The following is a 20,818-nucleotide window of genomic DNA, read 5'->3' as shown; positions in this document are numbered from 1 at the left end:
CCCTTGCTCCCATACAGCGAGTCCCAGTTTGCCACCATTGTACAGCCAGCCCCAGTTTGTCCGCAGTATACAACCAGCCTCAGTTTGCCCTGAGTATACAGCCAGGCATAGTTTGCCCCCGATATACAACCAGCCCCAGTCACATAAAAAAAGAAAGTTAATATCTCACCTTTCCCGCTTCCCCGTGGTTTTCTGTGCAATCTGTTTGGCAGCGACTGCAGGTCCGTGCGCCGCATAGCACATACCGCCGCTGACATCCGAGTGTGGGCCGGCTGCCGGCACACACAACGCTGTTGCAGCAATGGCAGCTGACATCAGAGCCTGTGACTTTGCACAGAAGACCTGCGGGGGGTGCCAGAGAGGTGAGTTAATAACTTTCTTTTTTTTTATTGACTCGAGTATAAGGAGTTTGAGGTCTCCAGCACATTTTATTGTGGTGAAAAACTCGTCTTTTACTCAAGTATATAAGGTAATGACACAGGGCATTTTAAAAATCAGGCATGGTCCTTAGTCACGAGGGATTAAAGGGTGTCTTATGTTTTAGCAAATACATTTTATTGTTTGATTACAATTTTCCTATTTACTTTCTGTATCATTGATTTTCTACCCCTCTGCTTGCTGTCATTCTATAGACAACTTCACTGTTTGCGTACAGCAGATCAAAAGTTTCCCATGGTCATGTGATGTCACACAGGTCCAGGTCTTGTTATATTACAGAACTCGGATGACTCTCTATGATGAGCTGTGCACCAGTGTAACATCACATGTCCAAGGACCCACGAGAACAACGCAGCTTCAAACTGAATATCAATAAGCAGATATCTATAAACTTGTTACTATACAAACAATAACTTTTAATTGTTTAGCTGGAGACCCCATTTAACTGAGTGGGTAGGCTTAACCATCTTTGAATGTTTTTTGTGTAGTTTGTGTTTCTGTTAGGTCAGTTTCATGTGTACAAGTTTTATCACTCGCTGCTGATGTCTAAATTGTCAGGCAATTCCTTCCACTTTTTCTGTCATTGTAACAAAGGATTCTTTCAGCATTTTTCTTAAAGTGTAACTGTTAAGTGACTGACAAAATTTAGTTTTAGAACAGTTGGAGAGAGACTTTCATAACAATTCCAACGATACCTATATCATGCTTCTGGCTTTTTCCTATCCTGAGATTTAGCCTCATATATCTATCATCCCTTCTTATAAAATAATATTCATCTATTCCTGATAGCACTTCCTGGTTGTGACTGCTAAGGGCAGTGAGGCCAGAGCACGAATGCATTCATGTGAATCAAGACAGCATGTTTGAATGACCTGAAGCATGTGATGAGTCACATGCTTGTGACACCATTTCAGGTCCTATTTTCTTGCACTCTTCTGCTACTGCACCTCCCAACAAGCCTCCTCTCTTCTCCAGCTGTCCTGTACAGTCTCCCATAGTTACAAGAAAGCATGACAAAAGGAGAGTAGCCTAGGGGACAAGGTAAAACCTCCGCTAGCTGCTAAACACCTACATATTGGAGAAATGCTAATTGGTGAAATGCTCGTTTTTTCTTAGTGCAGAGTTAGGCAAAGTTATTATACTGTACAGTTGTACTTTAAGCATTTGCCTTGGTTTCTTGCCATTACTATTTAATGTTTATAAACTCAATTTAATTGCTCTAATTCAGGCAGTGAAAATACTGAAGCTGAGGAGGAATATCAAAGAAACAGTCAAGCAAGCTGGGTGCAGCGAATGTTGATGGCCTTGGTTAGCGACACTGCCCTATTTAACACACGCGAAGGAAGAGCTGGAAAAGTGCACAACTTTATGCTGGGTTTAAACTTAAACTCATCATATCCTTTGTCACCTTTAGCACATTTTACTACCCAGGAGTCTGTGGATGATGATGAGACTGATCTTGCAGTTGCAGGTAATTTTTTTAATATTTCAGCAGTTTAAACCATTTGAATCTGAGTAACAGGGTTAGAGGGAGATTAAGGAGCAGCATGCTTGAAAATGTCTTGATTGAATGGACGAAACGTCGCATCATGAAGGTGGAATAAATCACATTTACAGAGTGCTGCTTCAGTATCTTTTTCTTTTTGAATCTAAGTAACAATACCTTTATCACACACACATAGTCAATTTTTAAAGCTATGAGTCACGACTGAACAGGCTTCTTTTTGAGTATCAGTTACTCAGGGGGGAAGGGCTTTGCAGCAGTACAGTGAAGAAATCTCACACACAGTGGTGTAACTACTGCTGTACCGGCTGCTACGGGGCCCATGAGGTTCAGGGCCTGGTGATGCACGGTCCCTACAGGGCTTTGCCATGGCCTGTGGTAAGTGGTTCAGAGATGTACAGCTGGGTGCCTGCGGGATCATGCCCCCCATTTATCCCAGCTACCGCCCACATCTCTCCTGGATCTCCAAGAAGATCGCCAAGAATGTATGGGGGACGTATATCTGGCTGCAAATTTCCTGTCAGATATATACTTCCCTCATAGACTTCTATACCGCCTGGGCTTGGTAAGGTGAGCACAATGAGTACTGACTATTTCGAGCAAAAGAGAGAGAGAGAGCGTGCCCTATATTTGGCCGTAAGAATGGCCATGTGGCTCTATTCTCTATGGAGAGAGGAGGGGTGAACCGTAATCACCTCTTCTCCTCTCCAGCACGCCAGATATTTGCCTGCCAGGCTATAGCCGGGCGGGCACACCTTTATGTGAATGTATTATCTGCATTATCTGAATTTTTTTAAGTTGAAGGGGGGCCCCATGCAGAAATTTGCTATGGGGCCCAGCCTCTCCTAGTTACGCCCCTGCTCACACACCAGAGCACTCTAAGTCCAACTACAATTCAGTGTTATAAATGTGTTTTTTGCAATCCTGCTGCTGCTACTTATAACACAATCAAATATATAATTGCACAGTTCTCCATGCCTGCTTACCTTAAATTGTTTGAAACTGCACACGGATAGATTTTCAAGAAGCATCCTAGTAAATATACAGTCACAGCCAAAAGTTTTGAGAATGATACAAATGTTAATTTTTACAAAGTCTACTGCATCAGGTTTTATAATTGCAATTTGCTTATGCTCCAGAATGTTATAAAGAGTGATCAGCTTAACAGAAATTAATTGCAAAGTCAATATTTGCCTAGAAAATGAACTTTTACCCCCAAAACACATCTCAACTTCATTGCAGGCATGCCTTAAAAGTAGCAGCTAACATTGTTTCAGTGATTGCTCCATTAACACAGGTATGGGCGTTGATGAGGACAGGGCTGGAGATCAATCTGTCATGATTAAGTAAGAATCACACCACTGTACACTTTAAAAGGAGTCTGGTGCTTGGCATCATTGTTTCTCTTCTGTTAACCATGGTTATCTCTTAAGAAACATGTGCAGTCATCATTGCACTGCACAAAACTGGCCTAACAGGGAAGAGTATCGCAGCTAGAAAGATTGCACCTCAGTCAAGAATCTATCGCATAATCATGGAATTCAAGGAGAGAGGTTTCATTGTTGCCAAAAAGGCACCAGGGCACCCAAAGAGGACCAGTAAGGGCCAGGACCGTCTTTTAAAAGTGTTTCAGCTTCGGGATCGGGCTACCAGCAGTGCAGAGCTTGCTCAGGAACGGCAGCAGGCAGGTGTGAGTGCATCTGCACGCAGTGTGAGGCGGAGAATCTTGGAGCAAGGCCTGGTGTCAAGGAAGGCAGCATAGAAGCCACTTCTTTCCTGAAAAAACATCAGGGACAGACTGATATTCTGCAAAAGGTAGAGGGACTGAGGACTGGGGTAAAGTCATTTTCTCTGGTGAATCCCCTTTCTGATTGTTTGGAACATCTGGAAAACAGCTTGTTCGGAGAAGACAAGGTCAGCAATACCACCAGTCTTGTCTCATGCCAACTGTAAAGAATCCTGCAACCAATCATTGCTTCTCATCCAAGGGAATGGGCTCTCTCACAGTCTTGACTAAAAACACATCCATGAATAAAGAATGGTACTAGAATGTTCTCCAAAAGCAACTTCTCCCAACCGTCCAAGAACAGTTTGGTGATCAAAAATGCCTTTTCCAGCATGATGGAGCACCTTGCCATAAAGCAAAGGTGATAACTAAATGACTTAGGGAGCAAAACATAGAGATTTTGGGTCCATGGCCTGGAAACTCCCCAGATCTTAATCCCATTGAGAACTTGTGGTCAATCATTAAGAGACGGGTGGAAAACAAAAAACAACAAATTGTGACAAAATGCAAGCATTGATTGTGCAAGAATGGACTGCTATCAGTCAGGATTTGGTCCAGAAGCCGATTGAGAGCTGCCAGGGAGAATTGCAGAGGTCCTGAAGAAGGGTTAACACTGCAAATATTGACTTAACTGCATTAACTCATTCTAACAGTCAATAAAAGCTTTTGTTACTTATAATATGATTATACTTGTATTTCTGTATGTGAGAAAAACATCTGACAAACCAGAGGGCAAAATATAATGTGAAAATATAATATTTGTATCATTCTCAAAACTTATGCGCAATGACTATTTTAAGTTTGGGTGCACCCGGACAATGTTGTATTTTCAATAAAAACTCATCTCAAATGAGTTGCAAAATTAATAGAAAATATAGTCCAGACATGCACAAGGTTTTAATTATTATTTTCCATTTGAAATAATAAGTTTCTCCTTCAAACTTTGCTTTCATCAAAGAATTCAAAAACCCTTTCACCTTGTACAAATCTCCCACTTGACCAGCACCAATGCAACCCCAGACCATCACATTTCCTCCACCATGCTAGACAGATGGTTTCAGGCATTCTTCCAGCATTTTTCTTAGTTGTTCTGCGTCTCACATATGTATTTCTGTGTGATCCAAACACCTTAAACTTTGATACATCTCTTTTTTCTAATCGTCCTCTGTCTGTCTGTGTTCTTTTGCCCATATTAATCTTCTCCTTTTATTAGCTAGTTTCACATATTGCTTTGACTTTGCCCTGAAGGCCAGCATCCTGGAGTTGCCTCTTCACTGTAGAGGTTGACACTGACGTTTGGTGGGTACTATTTACTGAAGCTCCCAGTTGAGGAACTGTGAGGCGTCGGTTTCTAAAACTAGATAGTCTAATGTACTTTTTTTTCAGTTTAGTTATGCAGCGGGGCTCTTGTTAGATAGAGCCTGTTTGTGCTCTCCTCTGAAGGGAGTAGTAGACACTATTATAGAGAGTCTTCAATTTCTTGGCAATTTGTCGCTGCTAAGAACAAGAATTGACTGTTCAGTTTCACATGAAAGTTTTTTTTTTTCTGGCCATTGTGAGAGTTTCATAGAGCAAACAAATGTGCTGCTTGATACTTGAATAAGGGTTTTCCAAACATCCACACACTGTACCACTAACTCTCCTCTGATCGCCGGCTGACTTTAAACGTCAGCAGGTGCAAGACATCACTGAAGTTTTCTAGCGCTCCCACACCAGCCGCGGGAGCAGGACCAGATCTCCGGGTGCCTCTATCTTCTGTTGTTTATTACTGCTTCTCCCTTCCCCACCTCATGGGGACATATAAAGTAAAAACACAAATGCACAAAAATATTAATAAATATTTTTAAATAATTCCCTCGCTACACTACAAAAAACATTGCCATAGTCGCCCTGTTTGCCCGACACTATACATATTATATATCAAAACGACCAAAACTAAATAGGGAATTCATTATTAATGTTCAATTTGAGTTCATTTAAACATTAAAAAAAATTTCTATAAATTACAAAAAAAGCCTTTTTTCCCACTTTTAAACCCAAATAAAACTAAAAATGAAAAAAAAATATTAAAACTTTTATTACGTTTTGACTAGCTCTATGTGTCCCTAACAAAACACTGCTAAATCTTTTAATGTAGCATGCAAAGTTATGGACCTTAAACCACCACATACAGAAATTAGCTAAAAATACCCGGTCACTAGAACCTTTTCAGGCCATGTCACTAAGGGGTTAATCCAATGGTGTGGTGGTTGTTGGAAATGGGGATATACACCTATGTAGATATTGCATTAAAAACCAGACATTTGCAGCTAGTCATTTACCATTTTAAGAATGCATAGAGTGTATTTATGATTCCTTTAATTTTAGCTTTATTTAAAAATTGTTTTGGGAGCGTCCCGCCATTTTGTTTGACCACAGACAAAGGGTCATAAAAATCCCAGTCCAATATGATGATGGTTATGGACAGTTATGGAGTAATAGTCTATCTCAGTCCAAGGGCAAATACATTTTTGGATTCGGTATAGCCAGGGGATCGTATTGCTATGACTAAATAGATTCTAGCATTCTTGTACACAAAGATACAAATATCTCTGAATGAAACCATAGAAAATGGGTCAGGCTTGGTATCAATGTGATCCAGGGATTCAGCCGGATCCAATGAGACCGGAACCCTGACGCTATGCCTTCCCCTTGAGAAGCTAGAACTTGCCCAAGGTTCTGGACGTAATACCAGGTAGGAGGGTCCCTAGAGCCCTCCTGCGGGTGTGTCTGCACCTAATATAATCAGAGCACCCATGACGAACAGTGTCTTTTACAGAAACCATTTATATTAACTTATCGCAGGAAGGATCACTAAGTGCCGCTTATCCATTTCCATTAGGCCAACGCCAGGTAACTAACATACTGCATACTGATACTTGTTGTCCTACCCGTGTACTTTGCACTCTGCTAACTGTATATATATATATATATATATATCTGTGTGTACTGTTTGGCAGTATATGCTACCTGGTTGGTTCCTCAACCTATATAATCCTGTTACGGACTGGGCTTATATTAAATGAGAACTGATGGCAGCTTATTGGGTTGATAAGGTTCTATTTCACTGAGGCTAGTGAAAGGGGTCTATCAGCCATTCAGGGTTGTGATTTATTGTTGTGCCATATCTGGAGGTTAGGTGGACACCCCTAACTCACTTCCTGCTGCTTCCAGAACCTGTGCGTTCTGGGAGTGCCTATAGAAAAATAAGTGATTGACCTTGCTTACCCTTCAGGGGTCCGAAGACGTCCCATTTTTTTCACAATGTTCGATGCTTAAATGGTTAACCAGCTTAACAAGGGCTATTTTGAATAGTTTGAGGGGTGCAATTTAAAAATGTACTTTGTGAGGAGTTTCTAATAAATAGAATTAATAAAATAATTGCATCGTAAATTGCAGATCGATTTGTAAGCCTCCTAACATACTTATAACATAGCATAAAATATTATATCGGCATAAAGCAGACATATGGTTCTTGTTTGTTATTAACCTATTTCAGAGGTTAAACTAACTGTATGATGAGCATAACATTTAGTAATCGCTAAATTTTTGAACATTTTCACCAGATTTTACATTTTTTCATAAATAAATGCAAAACTTTGGAAACTAAAATATACCACTAAGGTGAAGTACAACATGTCACAAAAAAAAACACTTACGCGGACCGCCCAGTAATATTTAAGCAAGTCTAGCTCGCCATTCCTCCTCTGTCTGTTGGATTTAGTATAACCAATTGTGGTAGCCTGCCGCATTTGCAAGCACAGATCAATTGTAACAGGGAAGCCTGGAGGCCCCATAGTGTTCCAATAGGGACTTAAATTGGTAGTGTCTCAAAATGGTAAATGTCAGGATCGACATTTTAACTGCAGTGATCCTTCCAAAACAGGATAATGGTAAGTTGAATGGTGAGTTGAATAAAGAGGGGAGGTTATGAGAGTATACTGACTTATAAGTGGAGGTGATCTGCACTTCTAAGTACGTCAGGGATTGTGTCTATCACTTATAATTAAAGTTGAGATTTTCTAACTGGTCTTGGGGGAGGTTTATTGGGAGGACCTCCACATTTCCCACATTGACCTTAGAGCCGGATAGGATTCCATATGGGGCTAATAAGCTCTGAGGATTTGGGAGGGACGTGTGTGGTTGTGTAATTGTCATAAGAACGTCATCCGGAACAAGGGAGTTATTAAAGGGGTATTCTCATGAAGACAAGACTCTTAAATATACTCAGGATAACAAATTAACACACTCTAATTCACTGTTATTAACACAGATACAGCATTTCACAGATATAATTCCAGTCTGCCTCTGCTGTACACAATTTCGGTTGCTCCGTGATCCGACTGTTAATCTTCTGACTTTAGGGTCGGGAAGACATATCGTTCTCCTGCCTGACGCTGTATGACCTGGTTGCTGCACTCCAGCCCCCACCCTTGCATTCCAAGACGAGCTCACACAGAGACTTCCTAGCTACAAGCTACAGACAGATATGATCTTTATCCAGGAGAGGGGGGGGGGCACAGCATATATGACAGTATGTTGTGGCTGAGATGTAGCAGAGCTGAAAATTTAATTTATGCATCTCAAGGATCTCATCTCTAATATGTCTCATCTCTCTTGCTATGTGTCAGAAAATGTATGTTTTTAGAATGAAAGTGTATATAAACCTGGACTCTCATAATCTAACTGTGGTCTGAGGTCAACGCCTTGACATAAAATATAAAACAGTTCGACTGTGGAGCAGCACAGTGGGTATAATGGATCAATGGTGGGTGCACCTCCAACAAACTCGATCCACCGGTTTGTAATATCAAATATCCAAAACAAAATTGCTATGAGGCAGCACTCCAGTAACTGGAGTGCTGCCTCATTGCATTTTTTTGGGGATATTCGACATAAAATATGATGTCTTGGACTTAACTTACTGTTGGTAACCTTTGTTTCATGTGTAGTCTGGGGATTACACACAGGATGTTGAAGGACATATTCTGAAGTGCATTCTAGTGAACCCTGGGGTTCGTGTCCCAGATCAGGCATGCTACTATGTCTTCTGGGCTTGCTGTGAGAATGTGACTGCCTCTATGATTTCTGCCTCCGCCATGGAAGCTGCTGCTTCCTTTTCAATTGTCAGCTTCTCAAGTGTTGCTTCCAAGCGCCCCCTTTCTAAGTCTAGAGAAGCCTGTTCTTTTGCTTGCCGTGCCCTCTCTACTTCTAAGGAGGCTTTTTTGTCTTACCCTTTCTGCTTCTAAGGAGGCCTGTTGTAATTTCAACTGCATCTCTTGTTCAGCAATTGCTAGCATTGCTAGCGGTAGATACTTTTGAGGAACTGGCCAGTGATCTTGTCTAGATAGGAGACGCTTGGCTTTGTGACTTGCTTTGACAGTTTAGTGATTGCTGTGCTACCTGTTTGCAGGTGACTGCGTAGGCAGTAGCAGACCTCTGTGTAGTCTAAATCTTTCCTGCTTGTTTCCAGCAGCCGTTGTCCTGCCCCCATTTCATGTACCCCCGGGGTCTATGCGGAGCGTGACAGGCAGTTAGACGCCTTCATACAGCTCAACAAATGAGACTGGGTGGAAGTAGCTTTATTAAAATGATGTAGGATTAGGGTGAAACTGAAGTACAAGCTATTAGAACAGCACAATAAAATAACAGGAGCATGTTACATACATAAGATTAGCGTATAACAGGAAACAACCTGATACAGACACAGTCTGGGACCAAACATGGCCGACCATGAGGTTGGGCCTATCTGTGCTATTACATTGCAATTACAGATCTATACATTACACTTCATATAACAAAGTTTATACAGAGTGGTCCTATAACTGCTAGTAGCTAGAGATTCTTATAGACAGTCTCCTTACAGGCTAAACTACAACATGGGTTAAGATGGGTTAAAATAGGTCTTCTCTCTTTGTAGACATGAAGGGAACTGCCCTTCTCCTACCCACAATCCTTTTTATCTGCCAATGGTTGGAGAAAACAGGGTGTAAGTAATGATTAACTTTGGCCATTAAATGACACCTGAAAACAAACATCTGTTACATAATGGACAAAATTATGAACATCACTTAACTTCACTTTATCATTTGCTTACTACTGCCTCAGCCCTGATTCCTCAAAACATATCCCTGTAAAAAAAAGTGTTATTATTTTCCTTTATTTTGTACTTTTCCAGTGAAAATTTGTATGTTCTGTTGGATCTTACAGATATCAGTAAAATGTTATCATGGGACAACCTCCCTAAGCTTGTAACCGTTACCTATCTATGAGTTTTAATTTTATTTTAGACCCTGATGAATTTGAACAGATATATGAACCCCTGGATGTGAAAAGCAAGAAAATACACATTGTTGACAGTGGTTTGACATTCAATCTACCATATCCTCTAATCCTGAGGCCTCAGCGAGGAGTTGATCTTATCATTTCTTTTGATTTTTCAGCAAGACCAAGTGATTCAAGCCCACCTTTCAAGGTAATTGTTGTTAGTAGTTTCCAAAATGGTGTCATCTTTGGGGGGGTTTCTATTGTACTGGTACTTTAGGATCTCTGCAAGTATGTTGTAGCCAAACCGACCTGCCAAAAACAAATAGCACTAATTCCCTTCTGAACATCACTGTGCGCCAAAAGAGTAGTTGACATCCACGTATCGCTAAAAATTTGGTGACGTATTTTTACCTTTATTACCTTTTGAATGTGTACCTTTTAGGGCTTAATGAGAATATTCTCATACAAAAATTGTAATGTAAAAATTTTAAATCCATTTTTGTTTAATAGTATATAAGGCTGTAAAAAGAGGCCATCAAGTACAACCCTTAAGAATTAACAACCTCCTGCGGCAGAGAGTTCCATAGTCTCACTGCTCTTACAGTAAAGAACCTTTGTCTATGGTTATGGTAGAATCGCCTCTCCTCTAGGCATAGAGGATGCCCCCTTGTCCTGGTCACAGGCCTAGGTATAAAAGATCTTTGGAGAGATCCTTGTACTGCCTGTTTAGGTATTAGTACATTGTAATGAGGTCTTCCCCCAGCCTTTTTTTCAGAACTGAATAACCCTGAATTTTGTAATCAGTCATAGTATTCTAGTCCCCCCATTCCCCTAATAATCTTGGTTGCTCTCCTCTGCACCATTTCAGTTCCACTATGTCCTTTTTATACACTGGTGCCCAAAACTGTATACAATATTCCATGTGAGGTCTGACCAGGGATTTGTATTAGGGCAAAACTATGTCCTTATCATTAGAATCTATTCCTTTTTTACACATGCCATAATTTTTTTTTGCTTTAACAGCAGCTGCCTGGCTCATGCCACTTTAAGGGGTATTCCCATCTGGGCATTCACATTTAATTAACCCCTTAAGGACGATGCCATTTTACAGCTTAAGGCTCATTCTAATTTTTTGGATTCTTACATGCATCTCTTTATATGGTTATAACTTTTGAACTCTGTTACTTATCAAAGCGATTCTCAGATTTTTTTCTCCAAATTTTAGCTGATAAGTTTTGCGTTTATTTACAAAAAAAAAAGAACAAATGTTGAATTTTTTGAAAAATTTGCCATTTTGGAAATTCAAAAATATTTAGCATTAAAACCATCCTATGTAGCCAACCCATTTTCAAATCTGCACCCCACAAACTATCAGAAACTTTTAGGAAGATTGTTAACCCCTTGAGATCTTAATAGTAATTGAATCAAAATGGAGGTGAAATTTAGAATGGTCAAATTTTGTTGGTTATAGGTTCATTTAGCCCTAAAATTTACACGTTTACAAAAGATGAAAGAGAAAACCCACCATACAATTTGTTATGCAATTTCTCCCGAGTACAGAGACACCCTCCCCCCCCCACATGTAGCTGTTACTTGTTTTATGGGCACACAGCGAGGCACAGAGGGGAAGGAGGGACCTACAGCTGCCAGGATTTTAGTTTCCCCAGTGGCCCATTTTGCAGGCTATAAAATTTTCGCTTTTTCATTATTGGGGCCATGTGGCGGCATTTTTTATGCAGGACGAGATGCTTTTTCCAGTGTTACCATTTTGGGGTTGGTATCGCCTATTGTTGAAAATTTAGGAACTTTTTTTTAGGTCAGGAGTAGAAAATTCTGTACCGGATTTTTTCCTTTTTTTTTTTTTTTCCTGTTCCCCGTATCGGCTAATAATCATGTTATATTTATTCTATGGGTCGATACGATTATGGGGATATCAGACTTGAATATTTTTTCTTATGTTTTACTAAATTTGCCAAATAAAACCCTAATGTGGGGAAAAATCTATCATTTTTTCATTGCCGTCTTGCAAGTGGCATAACATTTTAAATTTTTTGGCTACAGAGCTGGTTGATGGCTTGTTTTTGCGGGATATGCTGTACTTTGCAACAGTATCATTCTGGATTACATATGTTTTTTTTTTTTTTTTTTACAGCATTCATCGTACGAGTTAAATAATTATTTTATTTTATTTTACGGATCGTTACGGACGCGGTGATACTATATATGTGGGGTTTGTGTTATGATTTAGACTTTTTTTAGCGTAATAGATTTTCTCTTTAGATGTTATGGGGATTATGTATGGCCATTTTTATTGATTGGAGCCCTGTGCTGCCATAGCAACGGTCAGCGCCCCCCGAAAACGGCACGTGGGGGGTGGGCGATTGTGGAGGAAAGGCACTGAGCACTAATCATAGGACTAATCATAGGCCGTAGAGCTATGGCGCGGATCGCTAGGGGGTTAAATTCATTTGCCATATGTAAACATTTCTTCAATTGGATGTTATTAAAAAAAAAGTTCCTGTGTGAAGATAATGGGGCAGATTTATCAAGCTGTCTGCAAGTCAGAATATTTCTAGTTGCCCATGGCAACCAAGCACAGCTCCCCTTTAAAATATTCATGAGCACTGGTAAAATGAAAGCTGAGCTGTGATTGGTTGCCATAGGCAACTAGAAATTTTCTGACTTTCAGACACTTGATAAATCTGCCCCAATTTCTCTTAAATGTTGCCATGTTGACCCTAAGGAACGAGATAGCTTAATACACAACTGCAGAACCTTATAATAAACAATTTTTTTGCTGCAGAACCTCATAATACACACTTCAGCTGCTGCAGAACCTCATGATACACAACTTTGTTGTCGCAGAACCTCATAATATACATCTCATCTGCTGCGAAACTTCATAATACACATCACTGCTGACAAAGAACCCTCTCTCTTTCTCATGTACATTTGAGGTGGTTCATATTTTTAATCTATAAGCCAGCACATTCACACATGAAGTAAAACATATATACAGGCAAACACACATGCAAACAGGTACAGCTACATGCAGACAGACATGCATGCAGGCAGGAAGACACAGATACATGCAGGCACACATGCATGTAGACAGACACACATTCATGCAGGCAAACACAAATACATGCAGACAGAAAGACATGCAGGCAAACACACACATGCAGGTAGATACATGCATGGAGGCAAACACATCATCACACATACAATACACTCATTATATGTATCTGTAATACACATCCATGCATGTCATCACAAACCCTGTGGTGTCTGCAGCAAATCCTGGTACCACACAAAGTAGTCTTCACTGTTCTTCTCCACTTCTTTTTTTAGGGGCTGTGCAAACTGGGGCTAGCTAGCTATATATTAAACGGGGCTGGCTATATACAAACGGGGGCTGGCTATATACAAACGGGGGCTGGCTATATACAAAAGTGGCTGGCTATATACTAAAGCGGGATGGATGGCTATTTAGTAAATGGAGCTGGCTATATACTAAAGGTGACTGACAGGCTATATACTAATGGGGGTTGGGAGGGTTTATACTATAGGGGTCTGGTTATATACTACAGGGGGCTCGCTATATACCACATGGGGCTGGCTATCTATATACTAAAGTGGGCTGGCTATATAATAAAGCGGGCTGGCTGCCTATATAATACAGGGGAATGGCTGGCTATATACTACAGGGGAATGGCTTGCTATATACTACAGAGGGCTGGCTATATACTACTGGGGACTGGCTGTATACTACAGAGGGCTTGCAGGCTATATACTGGGAGGCTGTGACCAATGTATTTCCCACCCTCGGCTTATACTCAAGTCAATAGGTTTTCCCAGTTTTTGGTGCTTAAATTATTTGCCTCGGCATATACTCAAGTATATACAGTAATAATAGTGGAGACTTGTGAGAACACAATAACGCTGAAGAGACCCCGAGAGAAGACAAATACTCCAGGAGAGGACCCGGGCGCGGTGGGACTTATGTATGAGCTCACTGCTATCTCTCTTCATGAACGCTACCATCAGTTATGGAGGCACTCCTAAGACTCTGACTGTCAGCAAAGTGAAGCTGAACTTGCAGAATGTGGCCTGTTGGTTGTAGGTTATGCACCCTTCTTCAAGACTTTTATCTAAGATAAATGAGTGCTGCACTTTATGTAATGTGTAGTAGTGAAGTTCCTCCACTACAGATTAGAGGAAAGGGCACTGGAAAGGAATGTCTGCTCTGGAGTGAACAGAAAAATATGTCTGTGCAGTCAGCGACCATTGTGGTGGAGTTGTAGTCGGAGTTAGGGAAATGTTTCAGGAGTCAAGAAAATTGAAGAGGTGGAGGCAAAAGTTTAGCTAACCATCTCCATTGCCCTTTGTTATGAGGTGTAACTGTTATACAGCATCTTTCATTAGCAGGTTATTTTGGTTTTACCAACTACAATGCAAAAGAATCAAAAAAGTTCGTAAGCTTCAAGTATGCATTCTCATTTCTTTTAGAAGTGAGCATATGGGGCAGGCAACAGGAAGTACAGCAGCATATGGAACTGCCAGGAGCCTATAGCGTTCTGAGAGCTGAAAGATGAATATCTGGAGGTTGCAGTTGGGTTTCACAATAAGGAAGGCCAGATACTACAAATGATGCATTCAGTCTGAGGGAATATAAGTGAGACTTATTTTCCACTTTGTCAGGATAACAGGGATACCTTTACTAGCCCATAGTAATGGTAAATATTTTAAGTGCAGTGAACAATGTCCTTAAACAAGAACAACATATTTTATGTATGATTGTGATTTCGTAATAGAGAACTTTTGACTTCTTCAAGGAATTTAAACATATAAACGATTTACTTCCGCTCCAGGAACTCCTACTCGCTGAGAAGTGGGCGCGTATGAATAAGCTGCCTTTTCCAAAGATAGATCCACATGTCTTTGACAGAGAAGGATTGAAGGAATGTTATATATTTCGTCCTAGAAATCCGTCAGTTGAAAAAGACTGTCCCACAGTAATTCATTTCGTTTTGGCCAATATTGAATTTAGAAAATTCAAAGCTCCAGGTATTTTCATTGAAATTGTTTTTTTTACATGGATTTCAACATGTTCTGTATACACCATGTTCCAAAACATTATGCAAATTATAAATTATTTATCTCTAATTTTTCTAAACAGTCGATACAGATGACAGTCAGTATAATAAAAGTCATTACCCGAGTATAAATTGAATTTTATTGAACAAACCAATGATAACAGTATACTCTACCCAGGACAGAGTTCACCAAATAAGACCAAATCTTCCTGCAGTCCGAGGCAATTTAAGCAATACTTCTTTGGAACTGTGGGAAAAGTGAGAAGGTATTGACAGAACTGCATTATATTTGAAGCTCATCCTGCTGGACCCTCCATTCTTTCTCTACAGAGAGACCCTGGGGATAAGCTACAATGAGAGTCTAATTTGCCCTCCTTCTTTCAACTGTGTTGGTAGTCTCAAGGGGCCGATACAATTGAAAGATGTGGAAGAACAAGTAGCGATAAATTACTGCTTAAAATCCCATGTTGGCACTTCACGGTAAATAAGTGGATTTTGGTTGTAGTTTGGGCACTCGGTCTCCAAAAGGTTTGCCATCACTGTTATAGGTTGTAAAGAACTGAATAGTTAAATTTGCAGCATTAGAAGGTCACATTCAGTGAAATGAAAAGCCATTTCAATCCAAAACCTCCCAACAGGCCAAGTTAAATGTAAACATAGGAACCCTTCCTTGATATCACCTTCACAATTCTTGCCTCCATTGAACTTGTGATTCTTCAGAAAGTTTTTGCTTGAATTTCTTTGCATGATGTCAGAATAGCTTTCCAGAGCTGATGTTTTGATGAGAACTGCTTCCCATTCTCATAGATCTTTTGCTTGATGATACTCCAAAGGTTCTTTATAGGGTTGAGGTCAGGGATAGATAGTGGCCATGAGATTGTCTCCTTTTTATGCCCATAGCATCTAATGACACAGATGTATTCTTTGTAGCATGAAATTGTACATTGCATGAAGATGATTTTGCTCTGGGAGACAAGATTCTTCTTTTTATACCATGGAAGAAAATGGTCAGTCAGAAACACTATATACTTTGCTGAGGTCATTTTCACACCTTCAGGAATCCTAAAGGGGCCTACCAGCTCTCTTCCTATGATTAAGCCCAAAACCTGACTCCACCATCTCCTTGCTGATGTCACAGCCTTTTGTGGACATGGTGGCCAACCATTCACTACTCTATCCATCTGGACCATCCAGGCTTGCACAAAGCTCATGAGTAGTAAGCAAGACTGTTTGAAAATATGTCTTTATACATGTCTTGGCCCACTATTAGGGATTTATATCCAGGCCTCCATCAAGCCTTATACAATTGTAAGGTGATAGCCAAATTTATAGGTCTTTGCTCTCAGTGCTGAGATACGTAGCACACAAAATGACATAGACACTCCGTCATAAGTTGCACTCAAATCACACTTTATTTCAAGAAGGCAGTCATGTATAGAAACAGAAAATCCTTTGCAGAGGGAGTGAAAAATTGATAGAATAATGAAATGCTATAGGTTAGCTTGAACATACCGTTTAAGCTATTTTCCCAAATTAACTTCATGTATAGTTTCTACTGGAAAAAACACTAGACTTGAGGGAAACAGAATGTTTATACTATCCCGGCTACAAAATGTTCTGAGAAGAAGGCACCTCTGAAGTCAAAATAAGATAAGCAGAAGAAATATGCTGAAGGACAACTATCTTTAACAAGTCAAGTAAAAGTGGGCAATTTACACAAGATGGCTGAATCATCAAATGGATGAAGAATGGAGAGAAATATGATATCTACCACACCCACTAACCCTAACCCTTACATCAAGCAAAAGATCTATGAATTTGAGAAGCAGTTCACATAAAAGGCAGTCGGCATCTTGCATAATAATTTGGAACGTGGTGTACAAGTATCTTACCATGTTGTATAATGTACTTTTTCTGATTTATGTCATATACATGAAAGCAGGCCTTGTTTGACATAAAGATACAGTGTAATATAAAGTGTAATACAATAATAAGTGTAATAATATCAAGAATCAGATCATATTGGCTGTATAAATATATCTCTCCTCTGCTCATTTCACATGAACTAACACTCCCAACATCAACTTTTTATTGAAATCAAAACTTGACATAACACATGACATGAAAATATAATGTTTAGTAAACCGTAAATTAGTCTGGAAAAAACTGGAACAGTTACTACACATTGGCACACATTTATCAAAACTAGTGTAAACTGCACTATGTGTAGTTTGCTTGTGAAGTGTGCACGCTGCACCTGATTCTTCAAAACTGGCACACGGTCTTCATTTATCTAGTGCACTCTGCACTGCTCTGGAAGCGTGCAACATTTTATTTTGTTTACTTTGTTCATGCTGCAGAATTGTGGCACTCGTCAGTAATAAATATGGCGAAATCTCCCCTTTAGGTGCACATAGTGCAGCCATGAAACAAAACTAGACCAAACACTTTATAAATACATATGCAAGCAGTTTGCACATTCTTTTCAGTGCAAAGTCAGACAAAAAACTGGCACAAACTCTTTAATCAATGAGGTCCATTGCCTATCTTATGGCATTGTCACATGGGACCTATAAACTAAAGTAGTTTTTTTTTATTTTGTAGATTTTTTACCTAAGATGTAGTCCACTTTTTTGCTGATAAAATCTATATGATACACAACTTCCACTGTGTGAACAGCTCATTTGTATAGTGCTTATATTAATCTACTACTGTAAATGTAAATAATGCAGTATTTTTTAAATCTTTTATATATAATCACAGGTGTCGCCAGAGAAACTGCAGAAGAAAAGGATTTTGCAGATTTTGACATATTTGATGACCCTGAAAGTCCTTTCTCGACATTTAATTTTCAATACCCAAATGAGGCGTTTAAAAGGCTTCATGATCTCATGGAATTCAATACGCTCAATAACATAAATGTATGTAGACTTATGTGCATGTACAGTTTATTATTTTTATTGTCGTTAAATTTCTGGTATGCAGACACTGTAAATCACCACAGGGTTTTTACAATGTGAGCAGATGAAAGTGCGTGGGGCTGCAGCATAATCCTCTACTAGGAGGAAATTGAGCCTAAAAGTACCTCCACCCACAGAGAAACACAGTCATCTTTCTAAAAGTATACTTGGAGTATAACAACAGTAACAGATATGGATACCATTCATAAAGAATGGATGAGGTTTACAAAAGCAGTTTTTAAAACGTATTTCTGATCTATGTAACACCACACAGCTTTTCTTATGAATGTAGTTGGAGGCAATGTCCTTCCTAGAGTCCTGGAATTTTGTATCCAGTTGGGGAGTCAGATCTGTGAACTGTAATGTTCACTGTGAACTGTAAGGAGCTTAGATGAAAAGCTGAAACTCTCTGTCCAAAGTGCAGCTACTATATGCAACGTTCAGTATTTTGTTGCACAGTTGGCTGCAATATTATGGCGTCTTTCTATATATTTAGCCACTATATTTGTTACATTTTAACCTCTTGTCAACAATTCACTTTTTCTATTTTGTGTTTTAGTTTTTTGCTCCCTTCCTTACCTTTTTTATATTTTAAAATACTACTGTATTTAAGTATATGGGGATTTTGCTATTTATCTGTTTCTGTCTGCCTCCATAATAGCCAGGGGCGTAACGATTGCGGTTGCAGGGGGTGCGATCGCAACCGGGCCCTTTGTCAGACGGAGGCCTGAATCTCAGCCGAATTCTCAGCGCAGCACAGCGGGAAGATGTTCTACATTTTGAATTGTGACAGCGGCGGGCCCCCTGATCCAGTGCACAGACTGTGCATCTGGTCCCGCGGCTGTCACAATTCAAAAGCAGTACTCTTGACTAGCTGGGCCTCGCTCCACACATCCTCCGTTCCCCATTAGATTATTGGTTGGCTGCTTGACTCTCTCCTGCACCAGGTCTGTCTTTGACCCTGCACATGACCCTGCAGGCGCGTCATCAGACGTCGCCTGTGCGCGTGTCTGTCTGTGACACAGTACGTGACGTGGCAGACACGTCATCAGATGTCACCTGCGCTGGGTCTATCTATGACCCAGCACGTGATCCGACGACAGTTGCCCGGGCCGGATTGGCAGAGAAGAGAGAGCACGAAGAGGAGCTAATAAGGTAAGTTTAATTTTTAATTATTTTTTTTAAATATATGATTGCCCTGTTACAATTGGGGTGCAATATTACTAATGGCTACTGGTGTGGGGTGGGGGGGATTTTACTAATGGCTGCTTGGGGGGATTGTTACTAATGGATACTTAGGGGGGGTTACTAATGGCTACTTGGGGGGGGGTTATTACTAATGGCTACTTGGGGGGTTATTATTAATGGCTACTTGGGGGGTTATTATTAATGGCTACTTGGGGGGATATTACTAATGGCCACTTGGGGGGATTTTTACTAATGGCTACTTGGGGGGTATTTTTACTAATGGCTACTTGGGGGGGATTATTACTAATGGCTACTTGGGGGGGATTATTACTAATGGCTACTTGGGGGGATATTACTAATGGCCACTTGGGGGGGATTTTTACTAATGGCTACTTGGAGGGGATTATTACTAATGGCTACTTCGGGGGGATTATTACTAATGGCTACTTCGGGGGGATTATTACTAATGGATATTTGGTGGGGGATATTACTAATGGCTACTGGGGGGGATATTACTAATACCTACTTGGGGGGGATTATTACTAATGGCTACTTGGGTGGGGGATTATTACTAATGGCTACTTGGGGGGATTATTACTAATGGCTAATTGGGGGGGATATTACTAATGGCTTCTGGTGTGGGGTTGGAGGGATATTTTTAATGGCTACTGATGTGGGCGGGGGAATACAACTAATGACTCCTGGTGTGGTGGGGGAGGGAGGGAATAAAACTAATGGCTAATGTTTTTAAGGTATAGCGAGAGGGGTCCCCGCTGGGAATTTTGCCCTGGGGCCCAAAGGACTCTAGTTACGCCGATGCATGTCTCTATTTATTAAATATTAAAAATAATTACATATACAAACCCCAATGTAAAGGAACACCGGCTATACCTGCAAATAATACATAAATGATAGGTTTAATATATGCTGGTGGCACTCAGCAGCATTTTTTAGACAAATATTTAGTGCATTCTAATATTGTCACACAATGTTTATAAATCTAAGTGTGGCCTGCTTAAGATTTTTATCAATCTATAGATTCAATATTTAGAGCTTTGTGCATTAATACATTTGTGGGAAGTAATATGTGGCCTTACTTTGCTCTCACTTGTTTGGCTCCACCCACCCTCTGTGCCCCATTAGATTATTGGTGGTGTGTGTGAATCATGCCTGCGCTGGGTCTGTCTGTGATGCAGTACGTGTCGGGGCAGACACATCATCAGATGTCGCCTGTGCTGGGTCTGTCTATGACCCGTCACCTGACCCGACGACAGTCGCCTGGGCCGGATCAGCAGAAAAGAGAGAGCGTAAAGAGGAGGTAATAAGGTAAGTTTATTTTGTGTGTTTTTTAATATATGAGTTCCCTGTTACAATTGGGGTGCGATATTACTAATGCTGTTGTGGGGTGGGGGGGATTTTACTAATGGCTACTTGGGGGGGGGGGGTTATTAGTAAAGGCTTCTGGGGGGATATTACTAATGGCTACTTGGGGGGGGTATTACTAATGGCTACTTGGGGGGATTATTACTAATGGCTACTT

The 20,818-nt window shown here is 40.3% G+C and overlaps 1 protein-coding gene across 4 annotated transcripts in view; it reads left to right on the top strand.

Moving 5' to 3' along the window:
• PLA2G4A (phospholipase A2 group IVA) overlaps positions 1-20,818 on the top strand; it is a 265,938-nt gene that overhangs the window by 229,845 nt on the left and 15,275 nt on the right. For all 4 annotated transcript variants that reach the window (XM_072127076.1, XM_072127075.1, XM_072127074.1 and 1 more), the window contains 4 exons: positions 1,667-1,909; positions 10,058-10,242; positions 14,906-15,101; positions 17,894-18,051. In XM_072127076.1, coding sequence (XP_071983177.1) covers positions 1,667-1,909; positions 10,058-10,242; positions 14,906-15,101; positions 17,894-18,051 — 782 coding nt within the window. The remainder of the gene's footprint in view (positions 1-1,666; positions 1,910-10,057; positions 10,243-14,905; positions 15,102-17,893; positions 18,052-20,818) is intronic.

This window comes from Engystomops pustulosus, chromosome 10, assembly GCF_040894005.1.
Source record: "Engystomops pustulosus chromosome 10, aEngPut4.maternal, whole genome shotgun sequence".
Lineage (NCBI taxonomy): Eukaryota > Metazoa > Chordata > Amphibia > Anura > Leptodactylidae > Engystomops > Engystomops pustulosus.
Note: the sequence above shows the minus strand (reverse complement) of the source record. Positions and strands in the feature narration are given on the sequence as shown.